Below are 25,423 nucleotides of genomic sequence, written 5' to 3'. Positions count from 1 at the left end.
TCGGATGCAAATCCAAACATTAAATTTTCAAAAGAAGCTAAAAAAACCTACTTTCTCTGAGTGATTTAGAAATTAAATTACTAGAGTAATTTGAAGCATTAATTTGTTTTTTCAGTATCTTCATACATTGGTTTTTTCATTATAAAACTTACATTTCTTTAAAATCAATGAACATTATCATAAACTGGATACGAAAATCGAAATGTCATTTCATCAAATTGTGGATTTGCATCCATCTGCCTCTGGGGTACAGAATTTAGCTAGACTACAAAGCCATATAATTCAAGTTCATAATACTCTTTATATTTCATATGGTTAAAGCATAAATTATTTCCTTAAAACAAATGATGCTGTGGCATGCGGGCTTGGCATAATATGTCTAGCATTTTTTTATAAATAAGACAGATACATATTTATGCAGAACTTCTATATACCATGTAAAACTTCTGGGGTACACTTATCTATTATGGCATTTCTTCCATTTACAAATTATGTTTAAAAAAACATAAAGAGTGTTTTTAACAATTTAAATTTTGAGAAATTTACCATTTATAATACGATAGTGAAATACCAATACCTTTCTAAAACTGCATTCAATGTGGCTTGATCAATGTCAGTAAACCCATCAGCGTTGAAGGCATCCGCTGTATTCTTATCTATCATATCCAGGCAAAGGGCCGCTAGCTGTGGTTCGTCAAATAGTTTAGCTTGGGTCAACAATAGGAAAGCGTTATCGCTGCCGAGGTTACTCTTCAAGAAATCGACACAATGCTCTTCGAGTGCGGACACCGCATACTTTTTAGCCGTGTACAAAGTAGTCATTACAGTTTCTGGTCCAATCTGCACCTCATCCGTATACAGAAACTTAAGGAGGTGTAAGAAAGCAGCTGGTTCCACATCCGGTAATTCAATTTCATCCGAAGTTGCGGCTAAAGTACCATTGAACATCGCATCAAACACTGCACTTCCGACAGATAGGACGAACTTATGGGCAGGAATGCGTTGCTGTTGAGTATCTTTACCCACTATGAAGTGGACATCGCACAAAATATCGCTGTTAAAAAGAAATGCCAGTCGGTCTTTCAATGTTGGTTTAGTCGCTTGCCAATTGTAGGCAGGCTGTTCCTGAGAGTTGGAAGGACGAGACTGTTCTTGGCCTTCACATCCATTCTCAGAAATGGAATCCTCGCGTTCTGATCCAGCCAGTTGCCTTCCTTGTCGGTTAGAAGGTTGCATATTCTGAGGCGCATCATTGTGTATTTGGTTGCCCTCAGGTCGTAAATTCATTGCGCAAGCAACTAATCTGCGAATGTCACCGTTCCTTGAAGGATTCGCCATGGTGGGTAAGATTTTTTTTTCGCCCTAATACAAGTTCTGTATTTTATAATGAAAATTCGTCAAAACATTTACTTGATTTAGTAATTCCATAATTAAATAATAAGGTAAACTTACCCAAATAAATATATAAGTACTTTCAGTCAGAGGTTTGCGTTTTACTGCAGCAATCAAACCCAAAGTCGAAGTGTCAAATATTATCGTTCATTTTTTTATTTTTCGGTTTTCAGTTCGCGACGTTTGTGTTATTATAGTACACCTAGTACACTTGTGACAGAAATTCCATTGGCTGCTCGTGGGTAAGTCGGATAAGTTCGTAGGTAGGTTATTATTAATCATTATTACTAATATTTATTTATTAAAGACGATTACGCACATTAAAAAAAATATACCTACATAATCCTACGTATAAACACAACCCTTTCGATGTGTATATGTTTATTCTTTTTAAATTAATAATTAGACATTGGACATTTGAGAAAACATATTAGATAATTTTGTCAAATAAAAATTAAATAGATTAAAAAAATAGATTGATAAAGTAAAAACATTAACTTTGTTGATTTATACAATGACACGTTATTGAATCATAATGAAATATGTAAATAATATTATTACTACGATGAACCATATGTAATATGTATATATGAACTTTATTATATTATACTCGTATTATTGTAACGTCTCTGATTGCAGTTACCCAATGGATTAATTAAAAAAAAAAAAAAAAGACTCTCCAACATATTTTGATTATCTGACTAAAAGATTTTTTATGTAAATTTAAACTATTGAAATACTTGATACTATTAAAGAGTTGTTTTTTTATTTTCCAAAATAATTTTATTCAGTATATTTACGATTTTATCACACTTGGTTTTTATTTTTCCAGTACAAATTACTTACTTCTTTTATAAAATGATATATTTTTTAAATATTTGAGCAAATAATAAGAACTCAAGTTCATTTCATTACTGAGGGATTTAAAAAAAACTATTCAATGATTGAAAATTTGTGAAAAATTAAATAGTTGTAAGTTTCAAATCAGATCATTTACGAAAACATTAAACTTAAAGAATACTTATTTTGAAAACGTTTTTTATTTAATGCATAAATTAAATATTTGCGTTCTCACGATTTTCAATTTTTCGATTTTGGAACATTTTTCTTTTGGTCGTAAATAACCGTGATAGAAAATGAAAAGCAAGTTGTGGTAGAGTGGAGTTCAAATCTCTTACCTCCTGTACAAAGTCCATGACCCCACCTACTGAAGCATAACCTATAACCCATCTCAATATTGTTTAATACTTTGAAAAATATTTTTTATATTACATTCAAAATTGTCCCATATTTTTCTGGGAATAAGCAAGAACTGCCGAGAATAAAATAAAAAAAAAACATATTCTACATTTTGTTTATGCTTATTGATAGAAGAAAAATTGTCTATATTAAAATGGCCGCTTCTTTTCGGGCTGTTTAGCTGGTGTTTTTCGGTGTGGAGCGCGAACGCGTGATTATTGCGTTTTTGTTTTGTCAATTAATATATTTTCTTTGTTTCGAATAGGTTTTAAACGTTGACTCTCAACGTCTAATGTTATTTTACTGACGTTATTAAATGAACATAATGAGTGTCGATGCCTACGGCCCTAGCTCGCAGACCCTCACTTTTCTGGAGACAGAAGAAGGGGATCTTATCGGAGCTGACACTCAAGGGTCTGAGTTCGAATTTACGGATTTTACTTTGCCGTCTCAAAGCCAGACGCAGGCTTCACAACATGACCATGGCTCGCACGGTATTTCCAATCAGGTGAGTGACTACGTCAAAAAATGTTACTCAAACTTATGCACATGACGTTGTCAATGATTTTTTAGCGGTTTATGGAGAAATCTCGCGAAACATGTGTAAACGGTTTGTGATGTTTTGATATTTAGTTTTGGCGACGGTATATACAATTTACTTCAAAATGTCATTTCCGTTTCTATGAAATGCACTGAAATCGCGAACCTTCTATATAACCTTACATCTGTTTTGTGTTTTATGTCTATTTTATAGATTAAATGACATAATGTAATGATTCTTTTTGCGTCAACAATTTTTATTTGAACTTAAGATATGTTATCATTTATCATATAGACAGTGATAGAGCTTGCTCACATTAACCTGATGCAATCCACCAGATAAACCATTGTAATTCAGTTTACATTTTTCATAGAACTATACAGTATTTCATATCAATTTTGAGCAATGATAATCTTATTGAATCCGAATTGAAATATTACGAAATACTTATTGTAAAAATGCTATGATGAGTAAGTAAATTGTAAAAATGTAATTTAATTAAGTATTGTAAGATTGTTAACATTTTATTTAAGTTGTAAGTCAAATGCTGTATTAAATTGTAATCGACCTTTGCTCCTCAACAAAAGTAATGTCTTCGGTCATTGCCAATCTCAAAAATATTGTAATGTATATTGCATTCGTAAAAAACTTTTTTGTTCTTTGCAACATAAGAAATTAAATAAGCACCTAATCAATATGTTTTAGTTATCAGACTTTTGTGATCGTAGGGTATTTTTGCATTTTAAAAAATCAAATTTGTTTTTAAAAAAGCATAAAATTACAATGGTAACAGTTTTATTTTTTCCGTGCAATGTCAGATAATTTGAATAATAAAGATGTTTCGCACCCCGTGGGACAAGCGGTATGCATGATGTTTTGGCGCCAAACTTGTTCGCAATGTTCATTGGAAGCGCAGTTGGTGTTCATAATGTGTGATGTCAAAATAACGTGATGCCAACTGCGAGCCGTTTTGTATACATTTCTCTTCTGACTTTAATCTCTTGTGAGTGATCCCATTTGTCATTCAGCCAACATTCTAAATATTTATATTGTCGGATTTGCTCAATAACCTGCGCTCCAATTTTTAAAGTCATTAGTAAAGTTTGTGGCTCTTTCCGAATAACCATATATTTGGTTGTCTATTCATTTCCCTTTTATTCAAACTAACCATGTGTACTTTGTCCATTAGTAGCTGGGGGCTTTCCATACTATCTTCTAGAAGGACAGTAGCATCCGCATATCGGATATTGTTTGTAATTTCTTCATCGTCATCGTTTTTCATCCATTTTTCATTTTCATTCATTTTTCATCGTCGGTTAGTTCACTTAGTGCATCTCTAAAAATGGCTTCTGAGTACATATTAAAAAAGAGAGACAGAATGCGTCCTTGCCAAACGCCACGACATATCTTTTTTAAAAATATGTAAAGCACTAACTTTGTGGTTATTCACTATAATAAAATAAATAAAACAAGCATTGAAAAAGCTTGTTTAGCTTTGAAACCAGCCCAGTGGAAAAAAATAAAAATATATTGGTTAAAAACAAAGTTGTTTTATTTATTTTATTATCCACGACAGATGTTTCTATCCGATGTCAATTCATCCACTTTCACTGCAGATTTTTGATCCCAGTAGAGGTTACCAATTATTATTGATAGTTGATTTAGTATTCTTCTTGGTGGTTGTATGACCTCTTTGTGACTGTGGGCTGTCCTGGGATGATGACGTTAAGCTGTCCTTCCATGTTTTCAGCAACCTTCCTGGTAGCCTTCTGTTAGTAGGGTTTTCAGACTTAGTAAGTTTTGCAAGCCCCGTATCTTCCATGCGGTCCACATGCTTCCCACAAGTGTCTTTGCTTCTTACCCAGTCTTCTGTACAGTCTGTACATTAAGTCCCAAACCGCGATGATCACTATGAGCAAGAAGACATACTGGGATTGCAACGATTTGTTCGTGGAGGATCAATAAAAATAAAGTTGGAGTTAGAAAGAGTTTACTTGAAAATGTCTTCCCAAACCTGCGATCCTCCACTCGTTCCAATTAATCAATCGCCACCGGCTAGGCTGCAACACTAGAACATGACAGGTGCGAATAGGCTCGAAGCTTATTACATAAATCACAGAAATAAATTAGAGAAAAAATATTTTAAATCAAAACACCAGTTCCTGCAGTATATGAATTTAATTACAGTAACCTTACTAGATTTCATTTTGAAGTTAAATTTGTACCTGACTCAACAACCCATTTAAAATACTCATTTGACTATTTTTGGTTGAAAATATTCTAAATTACTGATATGACCAAAATTTTGCATAAATAAAAAAGTGGCGACACATAGAATTTGGAGTCTTGGAAAATGTCATCTTGGCCGGTTGCTTTAATGATCTGGAGTGTTCCATCTGAAGTCACGGGTCATCTGGTTGGATTTGTCATCAGGTCCAATGATCGATGCTCCCATTTAAAAACCATAACCTTATTCTCAAAACAAGACAACATTTTGACGAACATGACATTTTCTTGATGCATTCTATTCCCAGTTGCTATTTTAGTATGGTGTAATAATTAATTAATGGATTATATTATAATCATGACCCCTGCTCCATTAATATTGAATCAATTAAACTTCATAATGTGGCACTGGCCGTGTGACTTCATTGTCACATCTAGATGTATTTGATAAATAATTTACTGTGGATTTCAATTAAATATTAATGGAATGTCTAGAGATATTGGATTGGCATGACTTAAAGTAATTTATAACAACAATATTTTGAGTTTGTCCAAATTTTTGTAGACAAGGACTGGATTCAACTCCCTGGGGAGCTGTTTATATTAACATATTACAACAGAGATGAAGAACATTTAAGAGAAGGAAATATAGAAGTCTAGGCATCTACAGAGCTTATGACCTGTCAATGGCTGGTTTAAGTGGCCACTTTACACACTGTGTAATAGTGTGGGCAGAATGGTGAATGGTGAATGAACACAGTGTGTAAAGTGGCCACTTAAACCAGCCATTGACAAGTCTTAAGCCCTGTAGATGCCTAGACTTCCATATTTCCTTCTCTTAAATGTTTTTCATCTCTGTTGTAATATGTTAATTTATAACACTTATACACAATGTAGTCCCTTTTACTGAAGAGCGCTATCCGCGACTGTCCATGCTGTTCACGTTCTGTCATGGAAAAAAGCTTAGAAAAAAAATGACATAGGTAGATGAGTTCGCCACAGACAAAATCAAAAAGATTGGTTGCAATTATTTTTTGTGATGAGTAGCAAATGTTACCCGTTACGGCATATTAAAAAAACAATAAGCGTTTAAAAATCTACATGGTTGCTATTTCTCTGGGGGAGAAAACGGGAGTGGGGGAAGATTTGACCCCCTAAAAAGTTACAAAATAATATATTAAATTTGAATGAATTATTTTAGTGGTGTGCCATATAGGTAGAACTGCCCCAATTTCGGTACCTTACATATTTCTGTTGAAAGATGGCTAAATATGATGTACCCCCCTTTTAAGGCATATTGAGTTGTATATATCACCGGATTTTTCAGCATTTTCCTATAAAAAATCCTGCATTAACAAATGTTCATTGCATCTACTGACATTATAACGAGTTATAAAATTTTAACTATTGCTATTTATTTTATAGGTGAATGGGTTGGGTAAATCTGTGGACATAAGTTCCAAAATAGTGAGCGCATCGCAGGCTCTAGCTGAACTGCAATTTGAGGAGGAAGATGAGGTTCTGTTCAACAATCGGGAGTTACCAGAGCACGCATGCAAGTATTGTGGCATCCACGAGCCCAGTACTGTGGTTATGTGCAATGTTTGCAAGAAATGGTAACTTTTTAAAAAATTTTATAAGTTGAAATATATGAGTACAGACGATGCAAGATAATGATACAAGTATTACTAGTAAATACAAAAATTCCACCTAGCCACTTTTTGTGGCTAGGTGAAAGTTAAACCCTTTAGAAAATTTTACCCTTTTGCATAAAAACATTTGTCAGTGTTCAGACACACAGAAAAATAATTTAACACGCAAAAAAAAAATGTTTTGCACCATGCGAAGGAACTGATAAAGGGGTACTTGCAAAGGTTTGCTTTCAACATAATAAAGCTCAGCCGAAATCAAGTGAGTGTTATCACTAGAGCCCGCCTAGGGCACTGCAGATTGAACAAACACCTTGCTAGACCTTTCCGAAACTTCTAGATGTAGGTTCTGCAGTGCGGAAACAGTTATAAACATTCTATGTGAATGTGATGCTTCACATCATGAAAGGAGCTTCATTCTCGGGGGACCACTGGTTAAACCTGAAGATGTTAAAGAGCTCATCCCCTACCTCATAGCCCGATACTTTACGGATCTGGGTTTGGAGAGGGAGATTTAGCAAAATGTAAACTTTCGCCTTCCACACAGTAGCCAGGCTCTTTATAGACCCGGGCTTGGAGGGCGAGAAATATTCACGGGGACCCATCACAATAGATCTTCACAGGTCGCAGTGACGTCAGGAGCTTGCATAGCTCTGACCCCCACCTCTAAGAATAAGAACCATATTGATAGCAGCTCATTGATCGAAAAGTATGAAAATATTTAAATCTCTTTTTATTTTATGCCCGTTGAAAGTTTTGTTTCTAACTATGAGCGAAATTCGTCAGCCGGATATCCAGCTCGGGGGCCACTATCCGTTTCATCACTAGTATATAGTATATTAAAAAATATGATCTACATATAAGACTTCGAGCTAAGTCATGCCATGCTGTATTTAGTAAATGATGCGATTGACTTTTACAGGTTTTGCAACGGGCGAGGTAGCACATCCGGCTCGCACATCATCAACCATCTGGTGCGAGCCAAGCATAAAGAGGTCACTCTCCACTGTGATGGGCCACTTGGGGAGACATTACTGGAATGTTACTCCTGTGGGGTGAGGAATGTCTTTGTTCTCGGCTTCATTCCTGCCAAAGCTGACTCCGTAGTGGTGCTGCTGTGTAGGTTTGTATTTCTCGCACTGATGCTTTTATTAACTATTTGATCTTTGATTTTTAACAATTGAAATATTTGTCTGATTAATATTACTAAATACAGTAATTATCCTGACCAGTTACGGCACACAACAGGTGTACGCCTTGATAAAGATAATTTTCATAAATTATAAGCGACTACGCCAATCCTACTTACCAATCAGTACCCTTAACCAAAATTATTATTTATTAATAATGTTTTGCTTATACCATAATAATATATTATTGTCTTACTACGGCGAACGTGCATTTGCGGTCGCAGGCCCTACGGCATGGAATGCTCTCCCAGCAGAAATCCGAAACTGTGAGAGTGAAGTGATGTTTCGGAAGAAACTTAAAACCCACTTGTTCTCTAAATCATTTGAATAAATTCTTGGCATGTGGTGGAAAAGTAAAATGAAAAAGTACATTATTTTTCTTAAATTAAAAAGTTAAAATTAAATTTATATCTTTATATAATCACTTTGTAAAGCGCCCTTGAGGTATTATATTATGAAAATGGCGCTATATAAGTTATCCATAATTATTATTATTACTACATAATTTGTCCTAACTCAACACAGGACTTTATTTTCATGGAGTTAGGATGTACCATATTTTTCGGACCATAAGATGCACTTTTCTGTGGTCTTAACGTCCGCAAAATACGGTAATAAATGTAAATAAATAGTTGTTTGTGAATGAATAAACAAATAAAAAAAAACCAAACAAATTATAATTGCTACAGAAACATTACACAAGCAAAATTGGTAAATGTTATTTTTGTTACTTTTTATTATTTCATATTTACTTTTTCCATTCTCTATGTCCAGGCGGATGAAGAATACAGTTCTGTGTGTGAAATAGAAACAGAATCCTTCACAAGTGTTTGCGACTCGATAGCTGCTCTCATGTGAAAATCCTGAATAAGGAAATCGAGTTGGGATAAATCCGCCTCGTTGTCTATTGGTTGACGCGCTCGTCTACCATTATTGAGGTCTTGGGTTCGATTCCTAGCGGGGCAGGCGTAAATGTGGTTATTGAACTACAGTATTTTCTTGATTGACACATGAAGCGTAAGACTGATCACCTTACCTTAACAATGCAGTGCCCTATGCGCCACTGGGCGCAGAAAAAGGATGATGATTTTTTCCATTTTCTTATCCTCCTTGTATTATGTTTTATATTGTTATGTGTCTGATTATTTGTTGTTACAAGTGTTTTCATTTTGTAAGACTGTTGGTTTTAATAAATTATTATTGATATTTGAATGTATTAAATTTAAACTTGACAATCAATTTTTGCAGACAGCCATGTGCCGCCCAAAGTTCACTAAAAGACATGAATTGGGACCAAGAACAATGGAAACCATTGATAGGTAAAATGTTTTCTTAAATGTTTTTCAATTTCACGTGAACTGTAATTTTTTCTTACAAAAGTTCTTAACCCTTTGGAAGCGGCTGTAACATATGTTGCTATCCTACGTTCCATACTAGATTTCCTTCCGTTCAACGCGAACGTAAACAATGTTGTTATGCTGGCGTTCGGCGGTCGATAAAATCTTTAGCTTGATCCCTATGACGTTCCCACTCAGATAAGTGTATGGGATATTTCATGCTACTAATGCCATCTACGGTTTACCAACGAAAATTATATGTTGGTTTACTAAAAATCCAGATCTAAGAGATCACTTATTCGGGTCGCGAACCTAAGAAAACAGCTAATTAGTTTGAAATTCTGGCGGGTACAATTCGACCAATAGTGTCTCGCCGGGCTCTTCCCAGTAACTACGTCAGTGTAGCATAGTGCGCGGATAGAATATGCACAGCGGCGAATATTTTGATTTGCAATCTGTATACTTTCGAATTTGTGTAGGTCCCTAATTAAATTTAGTTAAATAAGTGACATTACAAATAATTTTATCATACTATTGTGTAGTGGTGGGTGTTTTTTGAAACAAACATTTCTTCATAATAATAAAAATACGTGTGTACTTTTATTCCATTTTTATTTATAATTTTTACCAGTGACTGGGTTTTGTCGTGACCGACATCGTCAAACTGATGGGAAACTAATTTTTTTTCTATGTTATATGCAAGTGCAAGCAGGAAAATTTGTGTTCGAAAAACTTTTGTTGGTGAACCGTTTTAAAAATTACGATCACCTCAATTTTAAGGCATGCATAATTAAAGAAAAATTAACAATAGAATCTGAATGTAAAAAGTGTTAATAATAAAAATATCCGCTAATTGGATTAAAAGAAAGTCATCCTCTCTGAAATTTCTTTCAGTAACATGAAATATGTTGATATCTAAAGAGATACGGTTGAGTTGAGACATTGCTCTTCCTAACAGCATAACCATAACTTAAGCATAACTTAATCGACTTAAGCAGTCTAGTTTAAATTCACTTAAGAAAAAACGTTCCCGAGCAGTTTATTGTTGATTAACTAATCTTCATTGAGATTTATCTGGTTTTATATATTGTAATGTGACTTTAGCGGATCGCTGCTTCCTGCCCTGGCTGGTGAAGGTGCCCCTGGAGGCGGAGCAGGTGCGCGCGCGGCAGGTCACTCCGCAGCAGATGGGTCGGCTGGAGGAGCTGTGGAGGGACAACGTGGACGCCACCTTCCAGGACTTGGAGAAGCCCGGAGTGGATGAGGAGCCGCACCAGGTCTTGCTCAGGTAAGCCCCACGCTATCCGCACTTGTGAATACCTGCTTTGAGGTGGATAGTAAGTAAGAAATATTATACAATATTTTGAGTTTGTCCAAATTTTTGTAGACAAGGACTGGATTCAACTATTAACATATTACAACAGAGATGAAACATTAGTTGACATTTTAGTTCATGGTTTTCTCCATACAATTATTCTCTGTTATAATGAGCTACTTCTCAGACATACCGAACAAAAAAAATTATACAAAAAATCTTCAATTGTTAAAAACATCGTTCTCGAAATAAGAATCTTAGTAATAAAATCTAAACGGTTGGCTAATGTAAAGGATAAATACCGCCGGGCGTTGGGATTGCATTATGTTTATGATAGCTATGCTAGTGTCTAAGTACCTAATTGGATTTTTTGCCTACAATATTGAAAAATTAACACACATGGTTTTTAAAAAATCCAAGCTTTGTGAACTTAGTAAGTGCCGGTTCGGCACATTGTTACAATCTACAGCTGCTTTTGTAGTTTATGAATGACGTGTTGTTTTGGAAGTTTTTACAGGATTTTTAAAGATTTTTTAATGTTCTAGGTTTATTTCAATACACAATAAATATTACAAGTGGGTGATATCAAATGAGTTCTAGACTAGATCAGTTAAAACCTAACCCCTGTAGAAACATCTGTATGAATTATATGTATTTACTTAGTGACAATGTGCAATAGCGATTGTATAAAAAAAACCTTTCTCTGGTATAACGAGTAACGCTTATAACGAGCAAATTCAAGTGGTCCCATCTTCCTCGTAATAACCAAGATCGACTGTATTATTATATTTCACTGGATTCTATGATTTCTCTTATCAATTTTTATCTTCTTGGACTTATTTCTATATATTTTTTCAGTTTCATACACTTGGAAATTAGATTTTTTTTAGTTCCATCATTTTTGTAAGATTTTCATATTTTTAAATTTTATTTCATCTTTTATAAGATTTCCATATTTAAATCATATATACACATTACTAAGACTAAATATGCTGTATTATATGAAAATAAATCAATGCTGCCTACTTAAGAACAGGTTTTTACTATATCTAGTGAGGATAGACAGTATCTAATATATTTGCTTGTAATTTGACATAATTGTACTACACCTAATTTTACTTAATTGTACCACTTTGGTTTTGCAAACAGAACATACTGTATTATTTACTATAATAAACACCAATATAAATATAAATATTTGTATCCACATGACAAAATGCAATGAAGGATATCAGTTTCATAATAATAATTGTCTTCAAATCACTGAAAAAATTAGCATAAAATATTTAGGCATTATAATTGATAAAAAAAATGGAAGGAGCATATAAATAATATCGTAAATAGAATGAGAAAACTTATGTATGTATTTATTACATTAACGAATATATTAACCATCGAAAAATTAAAATAAATTTACTTTGTATTCGCCCAATCCATATTACAGTACGGAAAAATTGTATGGGGTGGTGCTTTTAAAATGAATATTTTAACGGTCGAAAAAATACAGAAATTAATTATAAAAGTTATTTTTAAAAAACCATCTTCTTTTCCCACTGTTCAATTATTAAAAAAATTTAAGGTTTTAGATAAAAATTGTTACATAAAAAGAATTGTTTGATTCAAATACGTAAAGACAAAATAAATAAGTAGTGTTTCTAGGTCACAAAATGTAAGTATGCGACCTAGAACAGGTGGTAATATCTTGATTCCTAAATTAAAAACAACTTCAGCACAACATCATTATACTTACAGAGGAATATTTTTCTTTAATGAAATTAACAAAGAAAATAAAAAGTACAGTCAGGAATACAACTGTTATCCTAAAAATATTAATAATTAAAATAAAATGAAATAAATAAACAACTGTAAGACGTCACTTCCCATTATGTACACAAGAATTGTTTTTTTCTTTTATGTAATGCGAAACGTTAATGTAAATATATGTATTTAATTAATGTAAAAATTGTATTTAGTAATAATATTGTATTCATATTTGCTATCTGAAAAAAAAAAATCGGCACTGAACTGAACTGAATAAGGAAACATTCATTGACAGTTTTGTTTATCAGTTTTCTTTAAAAGCTACTCTTTGATTTGAGTGCTGACTATAAATGAACGGTCCTACGCCTTTTAGCTATGATTTGTATTCTTAATTTGTTTTTAGATATGAAGATGGTTTCCAGTACCAGAATGTATTTGGTCCTCTGGTGAAGTTGGAAGCCGACTATGATAAAAGGCTGAAGGAATCCCAGACCCAAGAGAATATCGAGGTCCGCTGGGACGTCGGACTGAATAAGAAAACTATTGCATATTTCACTCTCGCCAAGACGGACGGTGATATGAAACTTATGCATGGCGATGAATTACGCTTGAGGTAAATTTTACTAATTTGATGTTCAATTCATTGAAAGCAAACCACAAATAACATTCATAAAAAGTTCCCATAAAGTAAGAACAGTAGAGTCTGATTTGTAATGCAGTGGCTAACATGTCAGGTTTCCATACATGAGGTCTTGATTCCCAGGAAACATTAAATAATGATTCAAAAAGTTGCATTTTCACTGCAATATTTCATAATCTGGACTGCCGGTCCTGACCCCGACTGGTGTATCGTCATGAATTTTTTTTAAAGAGATAATTTAAAGAATGTACCTTTCGATGATGGATTTTTTCAACATATTTTATTGATAACAAAAAGAAAAAAGATGTCATTTTGTATACTTTTATATTTAAGTATACTTTGTTGAAATAAAATTGTGTAATCTAAATGAGAAATTAAAAATACTTTAAAAAAAGAAAAATCACTCAACAGACATTGCCGGCGCTATTGCGCTCTTATTAGAGTATGCGAAAAAATAGCAAGGGGTCGATCATCCGCTTTGAAGAGTTCATACGAGGTCTTATTTTGATTTTTTATTTTGTAATTTAAAGATAATGTTCAGTGACATTTTGTAAACTTGTTTATCTTTCTCAATTAACCAAAACCCAATAAGTATTAACAGAGAGAGAAAAAATATCATTTTTGGTTCATATGTTACATTTTTGTTTTTTGGTGCACCAATAGGTGTGGCTATAAAATTTTATGCCGTTTATTTACTCTTACCAAGTAATAATGTTGATTTTAGATATTTGGGAGAGCTCCACAAACCATGGGCAGGAGTGGGTCACGTGATCAAAGTGCCTGACAACTTTGGGGATGATATAGGGTTGGAACTCAAGAGTAACAGTGGAGCTCCCAGTGACTGTACCAACAACTTTGTTGTAGACTTTATTTGGAAGAGTACCTCGTTCGATAGGTAAGTCATTATTTCTAATATGGTTTTTGGAATTTTGGCTCATTTATTAATATCTCAACAGTATTAAAAAATATATAATACATACCCGAGAATGCCACATAAATTATTTTATGTTATTGAAAAAAATATAGTACATATAAAAATGGCTTATTTTATACCAGCGATTCCTCAAACAAAAGCGCACATTTGCTTATATGACAAATGTGATGGCAAGAAATAAAAATGGAATTGACTTTCTGGGATATTCCTCGTATATATTGTACAAAAATATAGTAAATTTAAGCACTAAAATTAAGGGCCTGGCTGTTGAAATAATGAAATAAGTGAATTTGAACAGGATGCAATTAGCTCTCCGGAAGTTTGCCATGGATGACGCATCCGTCTCAGGATATATCTACCGCCGCCTGTTGGGACATGAAGTAGAGGAGGTGCTGTTCAGGTGTCAGCTCCCTAAGCACTTCAGTGCACCCAATCTGCCAGACCTCAATAGATCTCAGGTAAGAATCGCTTTCATTTGCTTTCCGGTATTTCCCATTATAAAAGTATGTTGCAATCTGAAAAGCAATATTAGTGGTCCTTGTCCTTCTAGATTTCAATTTGATCTTAGTTGACTAGCAATTATTATGAAATGTGATATTTCTCAAGCTTGGGTGTTCTATGTTGTTATTCGCCACTCGGGAGTGGAAAATCACAGAGTATAACTACAATATAAAAAAAAAACTATATCAGTAATTCATTATATAATATTTAGTCATTGCAGAGTTGTGTATTTTGTCAGGTTTCTGGTTCAAGTTGTTAACTACAACTTTCCAAAAATATTAATTAGATGTTTTCATAAATGGCATCAAATAATCTTAATTTAAAAAGTAAATAAAAATATTTGGTATTTTATGAATGGAGAAAATAATATTTTATAATATTCAGCTCGCAGTTTTATTAGAATTGTTGATTTGGGATGAGCTGTTAATTTGAAGTGCAATATCTCACTACTAGTCAAATGTAGTTACCACCAACTTGTTCCAGAAACCCGATTATTTATTCTAAGTACCTAACTAATAAAATACATTTATTAGGGCCAGTTACACTAAATAAATTTGAAGTCTAAATTGGGTTCTTCTTTATTTATATTTTGTCTTAACAAAATAATCTACTAATTTTTTGGTGCAGCTTGTCCTAACCGACATAACTTCTACCTCATACAGATGGCTTAGTAGCCTATAATTAGCATATAATTAGCATATAATTAGCATATAATTAGCATATAATTAGCTATAATTAGCTATAATTAGCTATAATTAGCTATAATTAGCTATAATTAGCATACAATGTATTATTAAAAACATTGTCATAATGTGCTTTATTTTCAGAGTTTCATTCATTTAACCCATTTGTCGGCTGTAACTGTCAAAATCTTTAAATTTTAGGAAATAAACAGACTAAAGTAATTATATGGTCGGATTATGTGTCTATAAAAAAAAACAGTCAGCAACCAAAGTGTCCCAGTATGTTAGATAAATAAGATTGACTTAAATCATCAACTACATTCTAATTTGAAGTGAAATATAAAAAAAAAGAAGAATGTTATTCTATGCGTCAATATGAACCTATGAAAAAAAAGTGCCTGGGAACGTGTTAATGAGGAAGTTCAGGGTTTTTTTTATGTGGTATTTGACGCCAAAATATCTTTTTTTTTCATACATTTTCAAGAAACTTAAAATTTAATGCTCCAATTTTTAACATGCGTAAGAAAACATTTTTATATCCAATTTCCCGTAGGGCTGAACTTCCTCATTATGGGCCTCGTGATCCTGAACCCTTGCACTGTTATTGGCCTGCTGTATTGCAAAATTGTTTATTTAAAAATATACTTAACTTTGGCTAGGTTTACGCCGTGAAGCACGCTCTGCAGAGGCCACTGTCCCTGATCCAGGGCCCGCCCGGCACGGGGAAGACTGTGACTTCGGCCACCATCGTGTTCCAGCTTGTGCGACAAGGGGGCGGCCCCGTGCTGGTGTGCGCCCCCTCCAATACGGCCGTGGACCAACTCACGGAGAAAATACACAAGACAGGCCTGAAGGTAATCATCACTGAATTCACTCCTCACTGCTGCTCAGAATCAGATTTTAAAAAATATATCTAAAAACCAGATCTATTTCATCTCTACCAATAGGGAAATATAACTTTTTTTTTACATTTTAAAGTAATTAAGGTCTATAGGTCATTTTAAAGTAATAAAGGCTCTGTCCAATAAAAAAAAAATTTTTTGATAATTATTAGTAGCATAAAAAATGTTTTTAAATTTGTAATTTTGAATTCCCGCATTGTCATTCCATTGGCCACGCCCCTAATACGTCACGATTCATGTTTATTTGTTCCTGGCCATTGAAATTGTCATTATATATATAATTATTATAAAATTATCACGAATCTTGACGTCACAACAACCAAGTCCAAATACATCGCGTTTTTCTAGCAATGTATTTTTATTGAATTTATTTTTTACATTTATGTATGAAAACAATCATCATCATTCCATTTCCGCACCTAATGGTGCATAGGGCACTGCATTGGTACACCAATCACAGCGTATCATTTTTTGGTTACATGAAGGTAAGATGATCAGTCTCACGCTTCAGGTACCAGCCTAGGCACTGAAATATTCTATTGTGAAAACACCTTTTTAAGAAAATATTTCCTATCAATCATGTCGGGAATCGAACCCGAGACCTCTCGCATGGAAGGCAAACGCACTGGCCATTACGCCACAAGGCCGACTATCCCTAACATTTCTCCACAATATCCATATTGATTTTGAAGATACAATAATCGTGTTTCAGGTTGTTCGTCTGTGCGCCAAGTCTCGCGAGGCTATGGAGTCCAATGTGGCCTTCCTCGCTCTCCATCGTCAGGCTCGTGCCCTCGAACCGGGGGAATTACGCAAGCTGCAGCAGCTCAAAGAGGAAGCTGGGGAGCTCGCCGCAGGAGATGAACGCAGGTATGCTTTGTAGGAGATTTATTATCTGTTGGATTATAGGCAAGCAATCTTCGCACCTTTTCATACCTGCTCAATAAGATTTTCTTTGCTATTTTACCGTGTGTCTATTGTACTAAAATCATCCTGGTACCCAGCTATAAAGAAATCACATAAGTGTAGACCGTAAAACGACACAGATTTCAAATTGACAAGCTGCACACAGCAATGACTGACATCATAAAGGTACGAGTAATTAACCTAAGTCAGTGATCTAACATCCCATTTCCAAGACAAACAAAAACATTTTTTTCAGAGTACCTTAACCTTGTACCTAAATACAGGGGTCCAAATATATATAATAAAAAAAATTACTGACATCAATCTTGATGATGGACGCTATAATGCGATCTGAAACATGGGAAAAGAGTCTGTCAATAATGGCCGTAAATATCTAAGAAATTTAATATTTTCATACCCGCTTTAATTTCTGTATATATAATAAAATGTTTTGTGTGAAAGAATTATTTTTAATTTTAGTTTTGTCTTTTAGAAATTATTTAACATCATTTATTTGAACAATCACTGGGTCGCTTTAATGCACTGGATCGCAAACTGATAATGAATTGTCGTTAGGCGTTACTATATTTGTTTGTTCATTCAAATTAGTTTAATTTTTGTAAAATAAATCAAAAACTTTCATTAAATTAAGAGAAAAAAAAGAAATAATTAGAAGGACTACTTTTATACAATCCAAGTATGACACTTGAGCAAAAAAAAACATGTTTAGGCATATCGTAATTAAAATATAATTTTAGATAAAAATTTAGGCAAAATATTATTGCAGTTATTGGACGTTATAACCAAGTAGATAATCAACTCATTAATATAATTTAACATAGGTAAATATTTTGCATTGAAAGTGAAATAATAAACAAATACAATAAAGTTTGGTCATAATGCCTACACAGAAAATTTTGTGTCCCATGTTGATAAATTAGAGTATCAAGGGAGAAAGCCCACCTCAACCTCCAGCTGTTATAGTCTTCGGGGACTCTGTCAGCCATGCTATTTTAACAAATTGACTTTAATATTATTATTTTTATAAGTGATTTTAATCTAAATTAAGGGCAAAGAGAGCGTACAAATAAATATACACGCTTTCCCCACCTTTTGCCCGTATTCAGAGAGTGAGTTCTTCTATCCTCGTTATTCTCTGCATATGAGATAAAAATATACTTTCTTCACCTTGAGCTTTGCCTCTGAATACAGTCATTAGTCTCTCGATGCCTCCGTCTCATTTAGAGCATTCTATTTTCTTTAAATATGAAGAAGAAATCTACTTGAAGTATCTCTGATCAGGTACCGAGCCTTACGTCGAGCCGCTGAGAGGCGCCTACTGGAGGCAGCTGATGTGGTCTGCTGTACTTGTGTAGGGGCCGGAGATCCGCGCCTCGCCCGACTGCGCTTCCACTCCATACTTATAGATGAAGGTAATGGTTTAATATTTATATAATCAAAAAGTAAATCGCCATGGGAAATATGCTCCTTACCTCTTGATTTTTCTGTGATTGTAAAATTTATAATACAAGGCTTTCAAGTTTGAGAGGTGTTGTAACACGTTGCGGAGATTTTTTTCCCACAGGATCCACTCAGCGGAAACGTTTCTCTCATAGAATCCACTCATATGGGCACTTATTAAAACTTTCTTATTTTTAAAAAATATTTCACTTCTGGTTGGACCGTAATTGATGGTTTGGTCAATTTTATTTTACTAACATACTGGGAGATTTACTTCAGTTTTTCGTATGCTATAGCCGTCTTTTCACTACCAATATCTTTTGGACTGACTGTCATTTCCTAAATGAGAGACACGATTTTGATGGTTTTAACTGGCATAACTGCGAATGTGTTAGGGACAAAATAAAGTAGGAAGAAATATATCATCATCATCATCATTCCCTTTACGGTCATAGGGCACTGCATTTTATTTGATTAATTTGTAAATTTATTGCATAAATGAGTACATATTTAATACCAGTGCCTCGATTATGAACGCTATCTTACCTCGGTATGTTCTACCTACTTGTCATATCGACCTCATATGATCGAAACAAGCCAATAGAATGACCGCAAACAATTAGTCTGCGTTCCTTACGTCATCAAAATTTAAAATAGTTCTCATTTATATTTTAAATAGGCTTCTGTAATAAAAAGTTCTCACTTCAAAGCGATTATAAACTCTAATAAATTCTAATTCAAGCAAAAAATGCTCGCTTGAACATGAATTTTGCATGACTTTTGGAAATCACCTAGACGGTACGCTTAACGATTGTCTGTATGTATCTACCAGAGGCGAGCGGTGGGGTTTTTGATTAGGGAAGCAATTAATATATAAGTAATTGGTACATAATAATATATTCTACCCTTAAGAGATTAAAGACAAACTAAATACTTTATACATATGATTACCAAAATAAATATTATCTTGTTTAAATACATGACTTTTCAACGAAAAAGAATTGGTCATTATTAGAACCCGAAAAATCAACATATGTAGTAGATTATAAACTTTTTTCTTATAACTAATCAACATTATATTGATGTAATGTTTGAATTAAATTCTAGATTTTACCTCGTATTTCTACTCTACCACAAAATAACAATTAAACTATTGTGTCCAGCGCTAAAATATCAAAATCGCATCTCTGTGATGTAAACTACTTGGAAAATAGAGTATTGCTAAATTTCGAATTTGCTTCCATCGCGATCGTTCTTTAAATCGATACCCAGCCAGCCGGTAGCAAGTACGCGCCGATCAGGCGATCAGTACGCGCATGACAGCGCTGTTAACTGGATGTACGGGAGATCACGTTGCTTTTTAACATATTTTTATAAGGCGATAGTATAATAATTCCTTCACAATTTATCTTGACTGTTAATCAAATTATTATTACCTAATTTATTAATAGTAATTTAAATGTTAGGTAGTGTGACTGATAATTAATTTATGAAATATGCTATTTTATAAACATTATTTGCCAAAATGTAGGGGAACTAATGGTTCCATATGTTCTATGAACGGGACCGCGCATGGTATCTACCGATCGACTACAAAGCTGGCTCCTATAACGTCTCGATACATACACCCGGGAAGATAGTAAAACAGATGGAAAAAATATAATAACTAAATTATTATTTTAGAGTGGTAACTTTCTGACGCATTCTGTGTCTGACACCTAGATACTCTTATTTGTTAATCCTTTCCCTTGATTCATATCGATGTACCTACCCAAAACTTGAAGGTAAGGGGCCGGTAGTATATCTATAATCGCTAGAGAGAATTTATCTTCAACTATACTCTCAAGGTGAAGGTATGACGTCTTTATCTTCCCATCATAATCGAGGCCCTGGGAATCTATACAAATTTAATAAATGACAAAATGAATACGAAGCATCATCTAGTTGGGTTAGTCTCCATCTAACATGGCTCAGCTTATTCTAAGATGGAGTTTGATTGCGTTGATACATCAATTGCAGCGTACCTTGATCATTTTTGTTACATTAAGGTAAGATGATCAGTCTTACGCTTCAGGTACCAGTTCAGAGACTATGAAATATTCTAGTGTGAAAACACTCTTTTCATAAATATTTCGTAAAAACCATGTCGGGAATCGAACTCGAGACCTCTTGCCCATGCAAACGCGCTGACCATTACATCATGAGGCCGAGAAATATATACAGGCAGTAATGGTGGCCAGGCCTGAAGTTAAATATAGTTAAGCAATTTAGATTTTTTAACTCATGTGTGGCGGTGTGTAAAAAAACATTAAGTAGCTCTTATTTTTTTGAATAACCCACTCATTATACCTTTTCATACCGAAATAAGGAAATGGTGTTTGTGTTTTGTACAGGCTTTTTCCATAGAAAATCTTCCTTTTTCAAATAAAATTAATTTAAATGGACATAAGAGATAAAAAATTTACAAGAAAGAGCATGAGAATATAGAATATCAGAAGAACGACAGAGACACTCTACACCTAACACTCGTTAGGTGGAGCTTGAGTAAGAGAGAAAACAAAACCGAGAGAGCCCTATCGGGCTTTTTTAAATATTTTATAAGTTACACTTTTTATATATCATTTGTATTATACGTGTATGTTACGTATTATATCATTTGTGAGTAGAGAAGACATTAGTCGCGTGATGTTTCTTGTATCCACTGAGCAAAGCGTTGCATTTAATACACTGTGTTCCCAAAATAATTTCAACATTTTGTAATTCCGCATAATTTATCATGTCCAAAATTTGAATAATGATGAAATTGAGAGCATTTTAATGTGGAGAGTAGTTGAGGACGTAATTCATGGACAGGCCAGTGTTTATTGGAGAAGTGATTTTTAATGACATTAATTAGATTTTTTTAAAGTCTTTGTATATATATTTTTAGGTTATAACAAAGTGTTGTATGCTAAGATCATTTTTTATCCTTGTGATAGAATCGAAAAACAAAATGGCTGCAAAAGTTATTTGATTATAAATATTAAATTTTTTTATCATAATTAAAAAAATATGTTTATGTCTTCATTTTTTTAATGTGTTATTATGTTGATTGCTAAACATTTGATTTTTTTCTTATTATGTTTTTACTTATCTTAATAAAATATTTATAGTATTTTTTTTGTAGTAAACATTCAATTTTAATAATGTTAATATTTAAGCGAAGTATCCTTTCTAGTCTCCCGATTGCGAATGGGAATTTTCGATCTACACACCCCCAAAGTGACGATTCAGGTAATTTCACTACAAAACCTAGGCGGGGATGCGCGTCAACATAATGTCAAATGCAATGCACACAATTACTCATTTTTGCAAAAATATGGTTTAATTATATTTTTATTATGCAACATCTTGGAAAAGGGATCATTTCTAACACATATTGTAAAAAAATAGCCTATATTTAAAAAAAACTCAACTTGCATAAGTCAAAAGCATTTTTGGTAACGGTGTGTTACATCACCGGATGTAAAGGAATTATTTAGCATAGTCTTTTAAGGGTTAACAAAGCACTGTATGAGTAAACCAAGTATGAGAATATATATCATTGCCTGTTGTTCTTGGTTGTAGGGATGCAGTCTACCGAACCAGAGTGCATGGTGCCCGTAGTACTCGGGGCACGTCAGCTTATCCTAGTGGGAGATCACTGCCAACTGGGACCCGTGGTGATGTGCAAGAAGGCTGCTAAGGCCGGCCTGTCCCAGAGCCTGTTCGAGCGACTCGTGGTGCTCGGCATCAAGCCCTTCCGTCTTGAGGTGCAATATCGCATGCATCCCGAACTCTCTCGGTTCCCTTCCAACTTTTTCTACGAAGGATCTCTCCAAAATGGAGTCAGCTCCGACGAAAGAAAGCTGCATAAAATAGACTTTCCTTGGCCCATCCCCGAAAAACCGATGTTCTTTTATGTCACCCAAGGACAAGAAGAGATCGCCGGAAGCGGTACGTCTTATCTCAACAGAACCGAGGCTGCGAATGTAGAAAAGATTACTACTCGATTTTTAAAGGCGGGAGTCAAACCCGAGCAGATAGGAATTATTACTCCGTATGAGGGGCAGCGGGCCTACTTGGTACAGCACATGCAGTATCAGGGCAGTCTTCACTCCAAACTGTACCAGGAGATAGAGGTCGCCAGCGTGGACGCTTTCCAAGGTCGGGAGAAAGATATTATTATTATGTCGTGCGTGCGTTCCAACGAACATCAAGGCATCGGGTTTCTTAACGATCCTCGGCGCTTAAACGTCGCCCTCACTCGTGCAAAATATGGAATCATTATTGTAGGAAATCCTAAAGTACTGTCTAAACAGCCACTGTGGAATCACCTTTTGAGCTTCTACAAAGAGCAAAAAGTGCTAGTCGAAGGTCCGCTGACTAATTTGAAAGAATCTATGATTCAATTTGCCAAACCCAAGAAGCTAGTGAATGCAGCCAATCCGGGGTCCCATTTCATGTCCACGTCTACGTACGACGCCCGCGAGGCACTGGCCCCCGGGGGCGCGTACTGCCGCGCCGCACCGCGGCGGCCGCACGACGCGCTGGCGTACATCGGGCCGGAGCGCGCACAGGCCGCGCTGCATGCGCCCGCCGTGCCCGTGGCCATGTTCATGAATATGGCGCATGTGCCCCCGCGCTTCTGCCAGCAGCAGCAGCAGCAACGCCGTCGCCGCGCGCCGCCCGCTCCGCGCCCCTTATCGCAGGAGCCGCTCTCGCAGGCGGGCCCCGGCTTGTCCCTGTCCCAGGGCCTCAGCCAGCCCGACCTCAGCCAGGAGTCCGTCATGCTGGAGTACCAGTCGCAGGCCGAGGGGCTCCTGTCGCAGGACTCCACGTACCAAGGCAACTTCCACCCGGCGCGTTACTCGCAGCCCTACTGAGGCGACAAGGCCAGCCTGATGAAGCTCCCGCCCCCTACAGAGGCCCCCCGCCACCTCCGGAGACTCGAGCCTGGAGATGGGAAGAAGCGGCCTACCTTTGGCGCCCGGTGGAGCCTAGTCGTCTGTAGTACCGAAAGTGATAAAAGAGTTCGGTTGCGTTCGTATTCATCCAATCAGAATCGCCGTGTTTCGCTACTACTTGGCGCTCGTAGAATATGCTACGTTCCAGTTCATTGCGAGATGCAGTCTTTTTATTTATTATATACAAATTTTATTAAATTAATTGGTTGTACGCATAAAAGTATATTTTTGTTAAAATATGAGGTGAAAGTATTTACACTTCTAGACGAATGTTATATTTTCTCTAAAGGATTGTGAAGATCATTTTTAGTTATCAGAATGCCATTGAATCATGTGATGTATCGTAGTTCCATTTTGTGCTCATTTCTGCGTAGTTTAACATGGCAACATTGGGAATTGCACAAATCTTCACTCTCAACAGAAGCATATTAAACGGTTACATGGTTAGTACGCTCACTTCTAAAATTGGCTAGTTACAGATGCATTTTAGTTTATCATGGGAAATAAAATAATCTTTTTTGTTTACAAAATAATATGATAAACATAAATATATGTTGTTATTATAAAAAGTTCAGAGTTTAATAAATCAAACTTCTGAAATAAGAGATGTTTATTATTTTTCCTTTATTCCTAGGTTTGCTAGCTGGGCCCACAGAACCTTCGAGTTGTCCCATATTATCTCTCATCACGTACAATAAAATAATATTTAAAAAACCAGTGTCAATAAAATGTTTTTAAACTAAAAGGGAAAGGGATTATTGATTTTTGCTATTTTTCAATAGTGATTATTAAAATCGCAATCGGTTGAATGCGGTTTTCAGCATTATTTCAGGTTAAGACGCCAACGACATTCATTGAGGACTGATATTAATTCTATTTATTCAAAAATTAGCATGAAAAATCTTTTTAAGGCCCTAAAAGTCCACAATAACAAGGAAAATAATGCGAATTCCGCTTGAAGATTTTGAGGCGTAGGACCTCGGCACCGACACTCAATGGGGACTGAAATTGAAAGCTGATATCTATGCTCTGGGGCATTCGAGTGGTTGTCTTGATTGTCATCTGAGTATCATCCATTACCTTTCAGCACCTAATGGTGCATAGGACACTGCATTGGTACACCAACCGCCGCGTATCTCGATAATTTTTGTTACAAGGATCATCTTAATCAGTCATACCACTTCAGTTGCACCAGTCCAGGGACTATGAAATATTCTGCAAAAATACCTTTTGGTAATAATAAAATAGGTAGTAAAAAAACACCCGCTTGTAGTACTAATCATCTTGTCTTCACGTGAGTTTGTGCAGTGCCCTATGCCCCATCAGGATAACAAAACGGTGTTATAGGGTATAGAATAAAACAGATTTTATGTTGAAAATTAGTGTATTTTCAAACATATGTATTATTACAATTTTTACACATACAAATCACTTTTTGAATAGAAAACATTACGGAATAAAATTTTACAAAAGAAATCAGTTCTGTATAACTGAGAGTAAAAAGCTAATAAATGTTTAATTTACAGAGATGTTTGTATTCATATTTGAACTCTTTAGGTTTTTGATAAATTCATTTGAGCACAACCTTCCCGCTTTAATGGTGATGTAAACTGGAAACTGGTGTCAAAAAAGTAAAAATAAATAATTATGTGATGATTTACTGATCTGCTATATGAATACATATGTACATAAAACATGGATAGCAGTATTAGCTATGGTAGATTTAGTGGATGTGGTTACAGAACTATGGACTGGTTTTGG

General features: G+C 34.9%; 2 protein-coding genes across 4 annotated transcripts; one reads left to right on the top strand and one right to left on the bottom strand.

The window, feature by feature from the left end:
• Nucleotides 1-122: 122 nt before the first annotated feature.
• LOC148271094 (BTB/POZ domain-containing protein 2-like) lies at nt 123-1,605 on the bottom strand. 3 transcript variants are annotated; one of them, XM_088241851.1, is made up of 2 exons: nt 1,453-1,591; nt 123-1,303 (listed from the first exon to the last, which is right to left on the bottom strand). In XM_088241851.1, the coding sequence occupies exon 2, from the start codon at nt 1,285-1,287 to the stop codon at nt 550-552; it is 738 nt and encodes a 245-aa protein (XP_088097977.1). In that variant the 5' UTR covers nt 1,288-1,303; nt 1,453-1,591; the 3' UTR covers nt 123-549. The 3 variants fall into 3 exon arrangements, with proteins under 3 accessions (XP_088097977.1, XP_088097976.1, XP_088097975.1); XM_088241850.1 differs by having other exon boundaries at nt 124-1,362; nt 1,453-1,605; XM_088241849.1 differs by having other exon boundaries at nt 126-1,374.
• A 1,168-nt stretch (nt 1,606-2,773) lies between these two features.
• Upf1 (Upf1 RNA helicase) lies at nt 2,774-24,265 on the top strand. Its single transcript, XM_088241844.1, has 12 exons — nt 2,774-3,139; nt 6,824-7,014; nt 7,970-8,170; nt 9,486-9,556; nt 10,679-10,862; nt 13,054-13,263; nt 14,015-14,185; nt 14,523-14,682; nt 16,068-16,262; nt 17,023-17,180; nt 18,519-18,649; nt 22,284-24,265. Exons 1-12 carry the CDS (start codon nt 2,948-2,950, stop codon nt 23,579-23,581), a joined length of 3,162 nt encoding a protein of 1,053 aa, XP_088097970.1. The 5' UTR covers nt 2,774-2,947; the 3' UTR covers nt 23,582-24,265.
• Nucleotides 24,266-25,423: the final 1,158 nt, after the last annotated feature.

The sequence above is a fragment of the Micrasema longulum genome, unplaced genomic scaffold (genome assembly GCF_059751315.1).
Source record: "Micrasema longulum isolate JH-2025_06_02 unplaced genomic scaffold, ASM5975131v1 h1tg003106l, whole genome shotgun sequence".
NCBI classification, from domain to species: domain Eukaryota; kingdom Metazoa; phylum Arthropoda; class Insecta; order Trichoptera; family Brachycentridae; genus Micrasema; species Micrasema longulum.
The sequence above is the reverse complement of the archived record's forward strand: the minus strand, read 5'-3'. Positions and strand labels throughout refer to the sequence as shown.